General features: G+C 41.8%; 1 protein-coding gene across 1 annotated transcript; it reads right to left on the reverse strand.

Annotated features, from left to right (window-relative positions):
- Positions 1-947: 947 nt before the first annotated feature.
- aknad1 (AKNA domain containing 1) lies at positions 948-13093 on the reverse strand (the record flags this gene model as incomplete). Its single annotated transcript, XM_080034071.1, has 21 exons — positions 948-1103; positions 1227-1395; positions 1498-1612; positions 1983-2087; positions 2225-2356; positions 2483-2613; positions 2706-2888; positions 3033-3132; positions 3226-3431; positions 3928-4019; positions 4144-4300; positions 4503-4661; positions 5167-5333; positions 9416-9608; positions 9776-9909; positions 10066-10125; positions 10202-10350; positions 10855-10972; positions 11060-11134; positions 11237-12417; positions 12889-13093. 21 exons carry the CDS (start codon positions 13091-13093, stop codon positions 948-950), a joined length of 3987 nt encoding a protein of 1328 aa, XP_079890197.1.
- Positions 13094-14486: the final 1393 nt, after the last annotated feature.

Here is a 14486-nt window from a genome sequence, read left to right on the forward strand (position 1 = left end):
ACGTTGGTGAGCACTGAAAAACTCATCTAAACAATCCGAAAGAACAGTTCAGGAATGTTGTTTGGATACATCTCCTTCCCCGATACTCGCTTTGAGAACAACAGTGAAAGTGGATACCCCACAACAAAAGCTGAACACAACACAGCACCAAAGTTGTGGAACAGTTCGTCTGTAAGAAGAAACCGCTTCGCTTGCACCCACAGGCCGGCAGTGATGGGCATTAGAGGCATCAAGTGAGCATATCGGCTGAAAGGAAAAAAATAGATACTTATTCAGACAAATGACAGAGAGGGATTTTCCTGAGATGTAATATTACCAATCTGACCCAGGTTTCAAATTGATTTAACTGTATCTCCTCCCCCTCCGGCTGAGTGACATTGTACAGTGTTAGTTATGCATCCCCCGAACTAAAGGTCACAACTGGATCATATTGTTTCCCCTTTTGAGTTTCCAGTAATGCATACTTTACTGATGAAATACACAACGTTCTGAACAGTACTGTGAACTTAAGTTGATCTAACATTTGCCCTAAATCCAAAAATCTTATGTCAGAATTTTATAGATACACGCTATCTGTTTGGTTATATATTTTGCATATTGGTTTGAAGTAAATTGAAATCTTGTTTTTTTAGGGGGATTGAAATGGCCGGTTAGTATGAAGAATAGAGACAATTAATAGAAAAAGCACACAGTCAGTCAGCAAAAGTATCACATTGCTTAACAAATCTTACTATACACAGGCATGGTTAAAATATCCACATTTTATTTTTACAGTGTGATTTTTTTAAATCATAAATATAACATGTACAAAAGCAATAATGTACAACAAATCAGTCCTTAAATAACTTGAATATAAATCAGAAACATTCCCTTATCATCATAGAAAACAAAGGAAACAATAATCTAAATAGGCATCAGATATTATAGCTGATCCGTACCCTGCTTTGCTATAATACGTGGCGGTTCCTGCCCCCTAGCGGCTTCATGCTGTGTTGAGCCTTGGCCAGGTCAGCAGACAGCCTCTTTGCCATTCGGTCTGTGGTCTTCTTCATGCTGCGGGCCACCTCAATGGCCTGGTCTAATGTCCTGTTAATGTCGTCCTCCTAGAACACATTAGCAAACTTTTCATTGAGCTGAATTTTTAGGCTCTTTTTTTTAGGGGTTACACAGCAGATCTCAGCAGAATATGTGCATGCAGAAAGATGAGACATCTTTCTGCACATCACCTTGCTTCCCCTGCATCTGCCCGGCCTGCTGCCAGTGTTTGAAGGCCCCGGAGTCGGGGACCGCGTCCGCTGGAAGTACACATTGCTGGGCAGGAGGGCCGTGTCTGACTGGGTGGAGCGCTTTCTGTGGTGGTATGTGGACTGAAGAGGCGGCTCCCTCACTTTATAGCTTGAATTGAGGACAGATAGGGAAGAATTCCACTTAAACAGTACTGAATAATTGAATTCCTCTAAATGCGGAAAAAGTCTAGTAAACGGTGTGTCTGTTTACCTTGCAGGCAGGCTGCTGGAGGAGCCATAGCCCACCTGGAGAAGCGGCTTCTGAAGAGATGGAGAGGAGAAAAGAGACCACCTCTCCTCGGAGTAAAAACTCTCTGTGACGGCTGCTGACGGTGGAAACGTGAGAATTACTACTGTATGTACACAAATAAAACAAAATACTGCACGTATACACAGCCCTGGTTTCTGTTTTTAAGTTACAAGAAATTACTTTTATGAGGATGATGGTGTTGATTCTGAGGACAGTGAATTGTTTCTGCCCTGCTTTAACACAGCACTGATGACTGACTGCCTGCTGTTTGTGTCTGGGCTGTTACTCCTGTGCTTTTCTAGTATATGCTCTGAAACCAATTATGGAAGAAGTTGAAATCTGCCATATATAAGTTGGACAGCAGACATTGTTTCATCAAATCAATGGAAATTACAGCAAAATGTAGATAGTATATAATGTAAACATCTGTTGATCAAATCCCTTACTTTGTTGTCTCTGCTTGGTATGGCTGTCAGAAGCCTCCTCTTGGCGACCTTTAAAAATGGAGCTTTTCAGGCCAGATGTTCGCAGCGAGCCAGTTCCTTTTGACCCTTACGGGACATAACAAACTTTGGTGTTCAATTTTGGATAAAATATCCCCATGTTAATTATATACCAGAAAACAAAACAATTCAGAAACAATTAGTTTTTGTAAAGCACTGTGAAAACACACTCTATTCTCTCTCACCTCTATTGGATTGCAGTTTATATTGCAACTCTGGTGCTGAGCATACACTGCCAATGTCTATCCTGCCCCCTACAGGCAAACTGTGGAACTGCAACATCATTTCAGAGCTGTCTGTGTCACCACTGTCTGTACCTGAAGAGACCATAGTTAAACCATGGTAGACAATGGAGGGAATATACACATTACGCAAACACATATACAGATAGAAATGCACAGAAACACTTTGACATGTGTGTGTTGCTGACATTCAATTATTACTGTGTTGTTGTTGTGGTGGAGTACCTTTGGTCTTGTTGGGGTCCACATCTGAAGAGATCCAGTCCTCTATTCTCACCTGACTTGACCTGAGATTGCTCACATTCCCTCGGCTACTCAATGGTTTCCAGACACTAAGGTTAGAATAAAAAGGGTATATTTTTCAAAACCTATAACTCATTTTCAGTATCTGTATTTGTCAGACTATTATCAGTCAGCTCCCCACCTATTGCAGGCGGATCTGTTGTGGGTCCGGGTTCTGCTTTTAGATCTGCGCTCCTGACCATCCTGTTTGCATTTGGATGTGAGATAGTCCATCTTCTGTGCTAGGTGAGGCAGCTGGACTAAGCCCTCCTGCAGGTCCTGTTTTAGCCTGGATACTTCTGACTGAAGGGCCAGGATAGCCTCACTAAACACACACGCATGAAAACATGCACATACATATAATTAATGTTCATGAAAAGAAATAGCTGAGAAAAAGTAGATTAAAACTATATTTACGTTGGTTCAACAACTGCTTAAAGTTTGAGTTTTTCAGCAGTCATCTACTGACCTATTACAAGAGCAGGAGTATGGCGGGCTGCCTCTGTCTTCTGTGTCCATGCTGGTGCTGAGTGCGGGTTCCGATGCATTTTGATGGAGTTTTTCAGGTCCTGTTGGATCTGTGGTGAAGAAGCGTTCACATAGTTTCAGTACTGACCAGATGAGATGAAATAAAACCTCTTTCTGAAGAAAGGTTTGCTCACCCTCAAGCTGGGCAGAAGGCTCCTTAGTGGTGCTCTCCACCCAGCGCTCCACTGCTGCTGCTGCACCACAGGACTGTGTCTGGACAGATGGGTGGGGGCTGGCCCACCGCTGGATGCTGATGCTGGCTGAATGGATGGCGGTCTGGAGGTTGGAGCAGGAGCCCTCGCTGTCCGAGTTACTTAAACCATCATTCTGGGACTGCAAACTGTAGATGAATATAGGTCACACTTGGGTTAATCCATTACAGGTGATTATGGAGATGCTCATTGTCCAAATACATTTTTGTCAAAATCAGTGAATATCTCCTTACAGTCCGCTACCAGTATGTGCTGTGTGTGTGTATGTATGTGTATGTGTGTGTGTGTGTGTGTGTGTGTGTGTGTGTGTGCGTTAAAAAATTAATACACAGCCTAGGCTCTGTAAACTGGCATGTTGCTAGCTAAAGTGGGACCCTTTTGTTTACATGCCTGTTTGCAGAGCCTTGGCTGTGTATAACACCAGTTTTTTTTTCAATGCTCATACAGTACAGAAAGGTAGCAGATTGTGAGGAGATATTCACTGATTTTGACAAAAAAAAGTGATTTTGACGTCCTCTGGAATCGCTTACTCCACCTTTAAGTTAGACGTATGTGATGTGACTGTGGATTGGTCACGGTCTACTGAAAGTATTTTTATTGCTGCTGTTTGAAAAATATTTGTACCTCTCTGAGGGGACATGAGGATGAAATGATCCAGAAGCTGACTGGTTCAAGTAAGAGCTCCCAAACCCACTGTCTGTCTCTGGGCACACGATCCCCTGCAACCAACAAAAACAGTGAGCAAAAAAAGAGCCGTAGTTCAAATAAAGTAACCTATGCATTATTATTGAAACACTACCATAAACCTTTCAAACAAGCCAACTATTATCTGTGACTGACCTGCTGCGACACAGATGAGGTGTTGACAGGAGGCTCTGGGAGGCTGTGGGCGTCTCTGGGTTCATCATAGGAGGAAGAGACCTCCACAGCCAGACTCAAACCATCACGCCGATCACATTCACACCCTGGGTTCAGGACACTTTCCGGGTTGCCACTACTGCAACAACAAGTAACATATTTAGGTATTTAGAGCAGGTGACAGGTGAGGGTCACTTACACTGGGACAGGATTACAACACAGATTATTTGTGTGAGCCATGCAATAATTAAGAGTAAACTAAGTATATAGAAACCACAAAAGAGCCAATGAAGTTACATCTATGTATATGGTCGGGTAGACTTTAATAGCACAGCACTGACCTGTCTGGTGTCCACTGCGTCTGTCTCGAGGGTAAGCTGGTTTGACTGAAGTAGGCTAAAATGTTACTGTGGTCTATTGCCTCTGATGAGACAGAGGTCCTCTCCTCTTCAGCCTCCGGTGTCTGGATTATCAGTCCCTCTAAAGAGCCCTGTGAGCTCCTAAAAAGAGAAGAGAGACGAGAGAGCCAGCACACAGAGACTCAAACCAGGAGCGGAACCTAACACCAAACTTCACTTCACCTGAAACAGTATATGCCCATGGGAAGGCTGAGAACGTGCTCATTATATGAGAACAAACACGCATGCAAGTACCACTCAAAACACCAATAGCTAGACTCAATAGGCATTGACAATAAGTTATTATGTCTGAATATATACAGTATTTAAACTTGTTTGATGACATTATTCTCATGAAGATCTGTTGTGTGAAACACATCAGTTCTTCATTTCAAGTTGATCCACTTGCATATCCAAAACTAAAAATAAAGATATTCATTCTTCACAATCATTAAATATCATATAAAAAAAGAAGAAAAAAAAGATTGAAACCAAACCAAATACAGTATTGTATCATAAAAAGGGAATGATTATTTTCACTTTGGAAATGTTTTATATATTAAAAGTGGAGTCGACGATTCTGGAGAATGACTCCACCTTTCAGTACCTTGAATGGAGGCTGCTGTGTCCAATATTTCCCAGTAAAGAGTCAGTTGTAATAAGTTCACCACCATCAACTCCATAACCTGCACTGGCCTCATCCACCTCCTCCTCTTTTTCTTCTCTCCATGTCTCTGTTTTATAACCCACAGTGGAAAAACCTGCAACAGGGTCCTGAAACATGAGACAGGCCACTCAGATGATGTGTGGTTAGTGTGATCACACACGCACAAACAAAACACACACACACACACACATACACACACACACACACACACACACACACACGCACACACACACACACACACACACACACACAAATATGTACTTCATGAATGGATGTATTAACATTAACATGATACTGGCGCATCCTCAACACAGGTTCGAATACACACACACACACACACACACACACACACACACACACACACACACACACACACACACACGTATATACAGTCAATAAGTGTTTATAAACTAAATAAATACATTTTATTAATTAGTATAGGTGGGAGATTATAAGATTTAAAATGCTAATGCTCACAATATATTGATAGCGGGGACTTTCCGGGAACTTTTGTTTATGTTTACACTAACTGCGGCAATATTTGACACTCAGAGCGAGGTTGGGTGCTTGTTCTAAGCCACTGTGTTACAGTAAGATTGCTGCTAACGCAGCCACCCAGCTTTTTTCAGCGTGCACACAGTGCGGTCAGGTAGCGGATGGTGAGAAGATATTTGCTGATTTTGACAAAAAGTGTTCTGGATTACAATGACTGGGCAGGCCTTTAATTGTAAATCGAGTGATTTCCTGATCTATTTTGAATCTGCAGAATGCTGCATCTTTAATTCCACAATGTAAACCTGTCACCATGTCTGACGGCTCAGTTTTCTCATTGTATCCTCACAAAAAAGGTAAAAAAAAAAAAGATTGTTTGATAAAAAAATTCAATCAAGTATTGGGTATGCATGACAGTATATTTATGAAGAGCCGATAATGACTATGGAGGAGTGGCCACGAAAAGCAAGTGAAGTGTTCATTCAGCATTTCAAGCGCACAATAGCTCCATCACGCTTGGACGTGAGGAGTGGAAATCTTGGGCAAGATGATCAAGTACAGTATAATCACCGCACACAGCAACATTTTATCAATGTGTTTTCAACTATATTAGACTTTATGTAAACAAAGCAGTCATTGTAAGTCATTCTGGAATTCTTAATGATCAAAGAACATGTTGTAGAATTCTACAGACAACACACATAGTCCGTCACTGCTGTCAGCAGTTTAGTATCAGCACTTCCAAAGAAGAAACCCCCAGGTCTTTCTTAGACACAAATATGTATTACAGCGTGTGAGACATAGCTTTCATTAAGTTATTAGCAAAGACAAACATTCCAAGTGACCTAACTGCAGATTTCCCGAAAATGGCGTACTTGAGGAGCCACAAGCACACGGTGGATCTCTTAGAGATGTATGAGAATGAACTCAAGGTCCTTTGCAGTGACCACAATACCCTCCAGCTGGAGACAGCAGAGATAAAACTGCACTTCAGAAACCAGCTCACAACAGAGAGGAAGAAGAAAATGGCCCTGAGTCATGAAATTGAAAAACTGAAGCAAAAGTTTCTGAGAGTTAACATGAGCGCCGACAAGACGAACAGTGCAAAGATGGTGTCCTCCTTGGCCTTGGAGGCACCTGGTCACAACCTGGAGGTTCAGCTTTCAGCTGAATATCAGAGGCTTTCATCTGAGGTCCAATTGGATAAAAAGAAGCAGGAAGTTCTCGCTAAAAACATTGAAGAGCTCAACAGCCAGATCCAGATAGAGAGGAACTTAAAGGCCAACACAGGCAAGGCTGTTGATACAGCAGACAAACCTAGGCAGAAACTGGAGGAGATTCACAACATTTCAGGTACAACAACCCAGATGCTCGTTTCTGAGCTTAAAGCAAAGGTGGAAGGCCTCCACCAGGAAATCCTAGAGCTGAACCAGATTCTTAAGAAGGAAAAAGAATTAAAGGCCCAGACAGAGGCCGACAAATTTGAGGCTATCGAGGTTGCAGATGCACTTTGCAAAGAAATAGAGGATATGAAAAGAGTCCTCAAAGTTTCTAAGAGGTGCTCCTGTGAAGCCGAGCAGAAGCTCACCACAATGCAGAAGAGCACTGAGGACGCAACCAACAGGTACATGGTGGAGAGGAGGGAGACGGATGGGCTCCGACGGGAAATTACCGACCTGCTTCAGAAGCAAAACCACCTGATGGAACAGAAGGAGACAGACAGCCAGAGGGACTTTGAAAACCTGGAAGATCTTTGCCAAGAATCTGAAAAATGGAAAAAGGCCTCCAAGAACCATGCAGCTAAAAAGAAAACTCTTGTTATCAGGCTGAAAATGGAAGAAAATAATAAGATAGGTCTCTCTAACAACATATTATGGCTCAGTCAAATGCTCGGGGAGGAGGTGGAGTTGAGGGCCCGGGCAGAGGCTGACAAACGTGTGGTCATTAGAGTAGGGGAAGCACTTTTCAAAAAAATGATGAAATGCAAAGTGTGCTCAAGGTCTCAAGACCTACTGCCAAGATAATGACATATCCAGCAGACAGAGCACTGATCCCATTTCTTATGACTTTCTTTCCTCTTTTGAATTTGTTTTTTCTTGAATTAAAAATGTTTAAACCTCTGAAATAAGATAGTAGCTAAAGTTTTGTTAATAGAACACTATGGCCAACAGTTTGGCTGAATGTGCTTGTCCAAAAAAAAAAGAAGCATTTCGGTATTTCTGAAGTGGGGTTGTATGAAGTAGGTTATGCATAGTTAGTCTGTTACCTTATGAACATGGTGATCAGCACAGTCATTTTAAGAAGTTTGGGGGAGAAGTCACTGAAGCGAAAGTCGGGATTGTTGAAGAGGGGGCCAGCAGAAAAATGGTTTATCGCCATATATGTAAATGTTTACCTAAAAAATTAATATCCGTTCAATTGTACGCTAAATGTAGGATTTCTTCACTGCATCAGTTTTCAGCCATACAGCCGTTTACTTTTGCACTTTCTTTCAAGCATAGTTCTGCACTGTATGACTACACCTACTCAGAGCTACCGTGGTTTAATCAATAGACACACGACAACAAGATTCTTCTACTCTGGTTCATTAAAGTATCCTCTTGTGTCCACAGTGATTGGCATGTTGTTACTTTCACACATTTTTGTTTTCTTGTGTCTCTTGAAAAAGCTGCAGTAGCTCTGCTGATTTGCGGAGTGATACGCTGCACTGAACCGGTGCAGGCTGGCGTAGTAATACATGGCCCAACTACGATTGAAAAAAAGTGCAAACATAAACTGCCGTCTGGAGGCACACTAAAGCAGTAAAAATCCAACATTTAGCGTACAATCAAACAATATTTATTTTTTTGGGTAAAGATTTATATACGGTACAGTATGTGGTGAAACAGCTACAGCGAACTCTCTCCCAAACTCCTTATCGTGACTGATCTGATTGACTTCTCCATAAGGGAACAGACTAGCCATGCAAAAGTATCTCATACAACCCCACTTCAATAATACTGAACTATCCCTTTAAAATATTATAGTGAGATTAGAATACCTGGAGAATTGTGTTCATCAATCAATAAAATCTCGTATTTCAAAATATTGATATGCTATTTCTTTTTACCATCATTGTCATTGTATTTGTAGCTTGGGATTTCATCCACATTTTTTTTTCAGATAAATCATATAGTATCTGTAGTGGAAACTGTAATACCAATTGTTTAGCTACTCTACAGTGAGTTATCTTATTTTTCTTATTTGATGTCAGCATAATATTACATGGACTGAGATGGCAGAATATTTTTTTAACACGACAGACTCATGATCAACTCACCCACTGCCCTATGGTGTGCCCCCCCCCACCCCCACCACACACACACACACACACACGCGCGCGCACGCGCACACACACACACACACACACACACACACACACACACACACACACACACACACACACACACACTGCTGTAATGTTATCACCCTTCACCACCAGTTATCCCCACTGAAACATTTCAATACAGGCAAAAAAAATAAAAAATCATGGTAGCGCTCAAGAAAAAAATATTGATCTCCATGAATGTCTGTACACAATTTTATCGCATCCTATCAAAAACTAAATATAATGTGGACCAAGTGGTAGACTGTAGCAAACAATTGTGAAGGTTATTGAAAGTATGTGAGGCAATGGGTCTGTCTATAATGTGATTACCTCATGCAGCGTTTGTGGAGGTGAGGGTGTGGGCATGCGGAGAGGACTGGGCATCATGTGCAGCCTCTCATTCATGGGTGTGGGAGTGGAAGATGAGTGGGGTGGAGAAATCTGCTCACACACATTTTTGTCTATCATCTCCTTTATGTCCTCAAGGAGCATTCCTATCCTGAATATGTCCCCCTCCAACAGCCTGCACACGTTTTGACACACACACACACACACACACACACACACACACACACACACACACACACACACACACACACACACACACACAAATATGTACTTCATGAATGGAATGGATGTATTTCACTGACGCATCCTCAACACAGGTGCCAATAGCGGGGTCTCTGTAACCTGTTTGGGTCAAAGGTGCCAGTGTTCCTGGACAGGCCCATGTAGTTTTGCATCTCTAGAGCTCGGTGCTCTTCCTTCTTGCTGATGTATTTTCTTTCCAGTTCGTCCTGAGCCTCCACAACGCTCCTGAGCATCTGACAATTGTCACATTTTACACATATGAACATTTTGAAGAAAAACGGGGAACAACACTGAACTCAAAAACTATAATGCATCTTGCAGACACAAACAAATCGAGATGTCCTGTGAGTTACATAGAGACGTGCATATTGGAAGTACACAACACTTACCATTTGCTGCTCTGCTGTGCTCACTGACATGCTGGTTACGCTGAATTTCAGTTCTTCCACCTGTATAGAAGAAGGACCATTATCGGTTTAGGATGATAGGGCCCCGGTGTTATCCTCGCACAGCTTCACAACTTACCTTCTGCATGAACTGGCTGACGATGTCTCTCAGCTCGGCGGTCATACTTTCCCCATCACTGGGACCCTGTTCCGGTTGGCTGGAGGAGGCTGGGTCTGCCTCTTTAATGTTGCTCTGGGGGGTCGTTACTCCTTTTTCACTAAAGTTTTCTGATAACAAAAGCAAAGACTGGGGTTAAACAGTGTGTGCAAATACTAGACTTCCCAGTGTATCATACCAACTAACTGTAACGGACAAGGGGAATCAAAGGATTTTTTTCCTTTTTCTAATCAGTCTTTACCTCATCAATATCCTTGGTAGTGCATACTATTTTTCAACTGTATACATGCAAAGACTTTGTATATTCGAGTTTTGTGGACAATTTAAAATTGCACATGATGTACACAATTAGTGTTAATCTCATTTAAAAAATATTATGTAGAAATCAAAAGTGCTTTTTTGTTTGTTGTGTCTAGGTCATCCAGTTCACAGCCATTGTTTTCTAATTGATTAAATTGCTCCGAAAACAAAACAAAAAAGATGTGTGTGTGCGTAACTAGAATGGTGTCATCTGACTCCATTTGTCTCTATGGAACCCAGTTTCACTTGACTGTGTAATTTGCAGTTACCGAAACAAGTCATAATATCAGATGTCAGACATGGAGACACCGTACCTGATGGGGGGAGTTGAGGAGCCAAGGATCCAAGATGGCTCCCCTCAGCTGCAGGTAAGTTTCCCTGATGATCAGCATCACACTCTAAATAAAGCATCAGTTCGGAAGAGGGCTGAGCCTGTGAAAGGAAATCCATAAATTAGTAACTTGCATTGCAAATATGATGAGTTATAGTTGATTTCATTCCATGCAACACTTTACTTACATTGGTTCCTATTCTCATTTTATCTATGAGGTTCTCTGCTTCCGCATATTTGGTTAGTAATTTATCATATTCAGCCTAAAGGAAGATGGAATGAGAAAAATGTTAGTACTAAACACAAAATTAATAATTATACCACTTTGGTATAAGCAATTTAAGTACATTCTGAATGCTTTATACCTGCAGGTGATGCACCAGTTCCGGAGGTTCCCGTTTGTCCTCGTCTTTGAAGATGTAGGGCTTCTCTGCTGGCTGGACTGCATCCTCCAGGACTCTGCTGATCACCTCTAAGATGCCTGGAGAGGACTGGGCTCTGTGCATGGTGCTGGGGCTTTGAGGGACAGCTCTGGTTGGTCCACTTGGAGCTTTAGGGATTTTTACCTTGGGGGCAACCTTGGAGAAGTCAGGGAGTGGATAATGGACTTGGCCTTGGCCATACTTCATCTCGCTGAAAGATCTGGTGCGCACAAGCGGGACTCTCTGGACCTGATTGTCTTTTTCTGCCTTTTCCTGCTTTTCCGCACTCGTATCCCAGCTGCCCTGTTTGGAGTCCATACTTGCAGAGCTGGATGTAATGCTATCAGTAGCAGCGGATGCGATTTTATCAACCATCCTTTCTGCTTCAACCCTTAAACTTTTTGATGCACTGTTATTACTTTTTTCATGAGGCGTGCCAGAGCAGAAACTCTCATTCATTTCATTACAAGCAGGGATCTTTGGGTGGTTACTACTTATTGTTGCGCTGTGGTGCGTTCGAGCCCAGCTAAAAACAGTGTCATCCACGCTTTCCAGCAGGGACACCTCTGGCAGTGTCTCTGCCTCGATCAGCCTGCCTGAAAGCATCAACTCTTCTTTGGAGAAGTGTCGCAGCAACAGCTGGTTAATGTCTGCAGGGCAGGACGGGGCAACATCGCTTGGCTTGGAAGTGTCAAAAAAGTTGTCTTGTGTAGTGTTGGGATCCTGCAGTGACAAAGTTGCTGGTTTCTCAGCATTACATTTAAGAGAAACTAATCGTTCAATATTATGGTCTCGCTTTCTTGTGTTGCATTCAAGCAAACTAGGAACATCTGGGCTTCCATGAACGGTTTCTCTCCCGTCAGAGCTCACATTGCCCTCAGAGTTAGCCGTCTGGTTGAAGTAAGGGCTTCCAAGGTCACCATCAAAGGGTAAGTCTTCCTGATCCTCGTCACTAGTACTTTGCCCCGGGTCTTCAAGCCCGTGTTTATCATCCTGAATGGTGTTTGGTCTTTGGGCGGAAACATGCATTATGCTGCTTTTGCTCTCCACAACCTTCTCACTCTGACTGCTGACAATACTGGACTCTGAGGAAGTGACGTCCAAGGCTGACAGCTCTGCGCTCCCTGCAATTGAAATAACATAGATACAATATGAGAGGATTTGCATAGATATAAGCCTCAGTCTGTGCCCACCATTAAACATGGCAGATCCAACTTACTCTGTGACTCTGCCAAAAATGCCATACATGAATCCCTTTAACTGATTTACATTTACTTTGTTTAAAGTGTTTGCGCCACAAGCAACAACAGAAAGAGGCACTTTTCTGTTACTTTGTGATAGACATAGACATAATGTTTTTTAATTTGAAAATTTGGGTTTTTACACAAAATGTGTCACCAAAATAATAGTTTATTGCCTATTGTAATAAACTAACATCCTTCCGCAAAGTCTTTTGAATTACAATTCAAGTTCAAGCGTGCAATCACCACCGATGCTCTCAAAATAAACTGCAGCTTGATCTTAAATTAAAACTTCACATACGTTTTGCTGTCCAATACAAATACAGAAATACTAAACGGTGTTGACGGACATACCACTGAGATGGATGCTGGCCTCCGAAGCAGCAGACTCTGCCTGGGACAGTTGTAAGGCTAAAGAGCTCTCCAAATCACTCAAGTGGAAGCTCTCATCCTCACTTAGGTCCACGAAGATGCTATGCTGAATGCACTTCTCCCAAAGCACAGTGGGCTTCTCCTCTCCCTGAGCATCCTCATCTGATTCCTCAGTTTCTCCCTCCATGGAACACTCTGTCTGTAACAGAGAAATGTCACTCTCTCCTCACCTGAGTTAAAGACACGACGGGGTTGGAAAGAAGGATGCATCACCTGTTTGTCACTTGGCAACACAACTTGTGAGATGACAAACATTGGATCAAAAGGTGCTAAGCTTAAGTCTATTATTTAACAATCATGCCATTGTGTGGGCAGAGCTTTGTGTGACAAGAGTTTCAAGTGTTTGTGGGAAGGATGTTTATGGGTAAAGATGTCTTTAATACGCAAATAAGTTTAGATAAGAGTAGCAATATAAATAATTATAATATTACATTAAAAGTAAAAAGTGTTGTCAACATCTTTCAAAATCAAAAGTACACATTGAGCAGCACAATGGTCTCTGCCAGTGTTAAGTCAATGTAGATTATATTACTGGAATAACATTGGCAGCCTTTAATTTTTCTATGCCATTGGGAGATATTCTGTTTCATATTTCATAAGCTAATGTGTTTTGCATGTACAATCCTAATTCACACTATTATCTATAGCCTCTACTAAATCTGTCTAATAAATGTAGCCTAATGAAATCTAAAGTAGCCTATTTGGTTCTAAATTGTAGTGGAAGTAGGCCTGCAGATGATGTAAAATACTCAAGTGAAATATTTCAAAATTGTACAGTAACCACATGGGTAAATGTTGCCTACTTAACCTAATCACATGCTATTCTGACATTAGAATACAGTAGGCTAACACAGGCTACTACTATACACTACACTACAGTTTTCACTCTATGTCGTGCTCGTAACTTACTCGGGTGATGAACTGGTCCTTCAGCAGTGCAACATTAAGTTTAGTTTTATCCCATCCTCAGCCATGCTCTTACTCCTGACATCATATTGTGCTTCATTCTATGATTGTAACCGGCAGCAGTATTCCTGTCTCTTTATTTCCTGACACATGGTTTCCCGGGCGGGCAGGTTTAGTTTCTGTGGCATCATTAATAATGCATCCAGCGCTGGACGTCTGGAGCCGGGGGCTATAATGTCTGGCTGCAGCCTGTAGGACATGGACATCCACATCCAACTGCTACGTCATAACCGTCTACGTCGGTTGGTTTTCATGCGATATTTCTTTTTTTAACGCCGATAAGGTGGATTCATTAATATTTATTTCATTAATATAATTATAATAATAATATTATTATATTACAGCGTGAAGGACATCCACATCCAACTGCTACGGCATAACCGTCATAAACTGCTACGTCAGACTTTTTAAAACGTGACTATTTTTTCATGAATCTGGATTTTTTTTCATGATTCATTAATATTTATTTCATTAATATAATTATAATAATAATATTATTAGCCTATATTACAGCGTGAAGGACATCCACATCCAACTGCTACGGCATAACCGTC

Source organism: Ammodytes marinus (assembly GCF_949987685.1).
Source record: "Ammodytes marinus genome assembly, chromosome: 9".
NCBI classification, from domain to species: domain Eukaryota; kingdom Metazoa; phylum Chordata; class Actinopteri; order Uranoscopiformes; family Ammodytidae; genus Ammodytes; species Ammodytes marinus.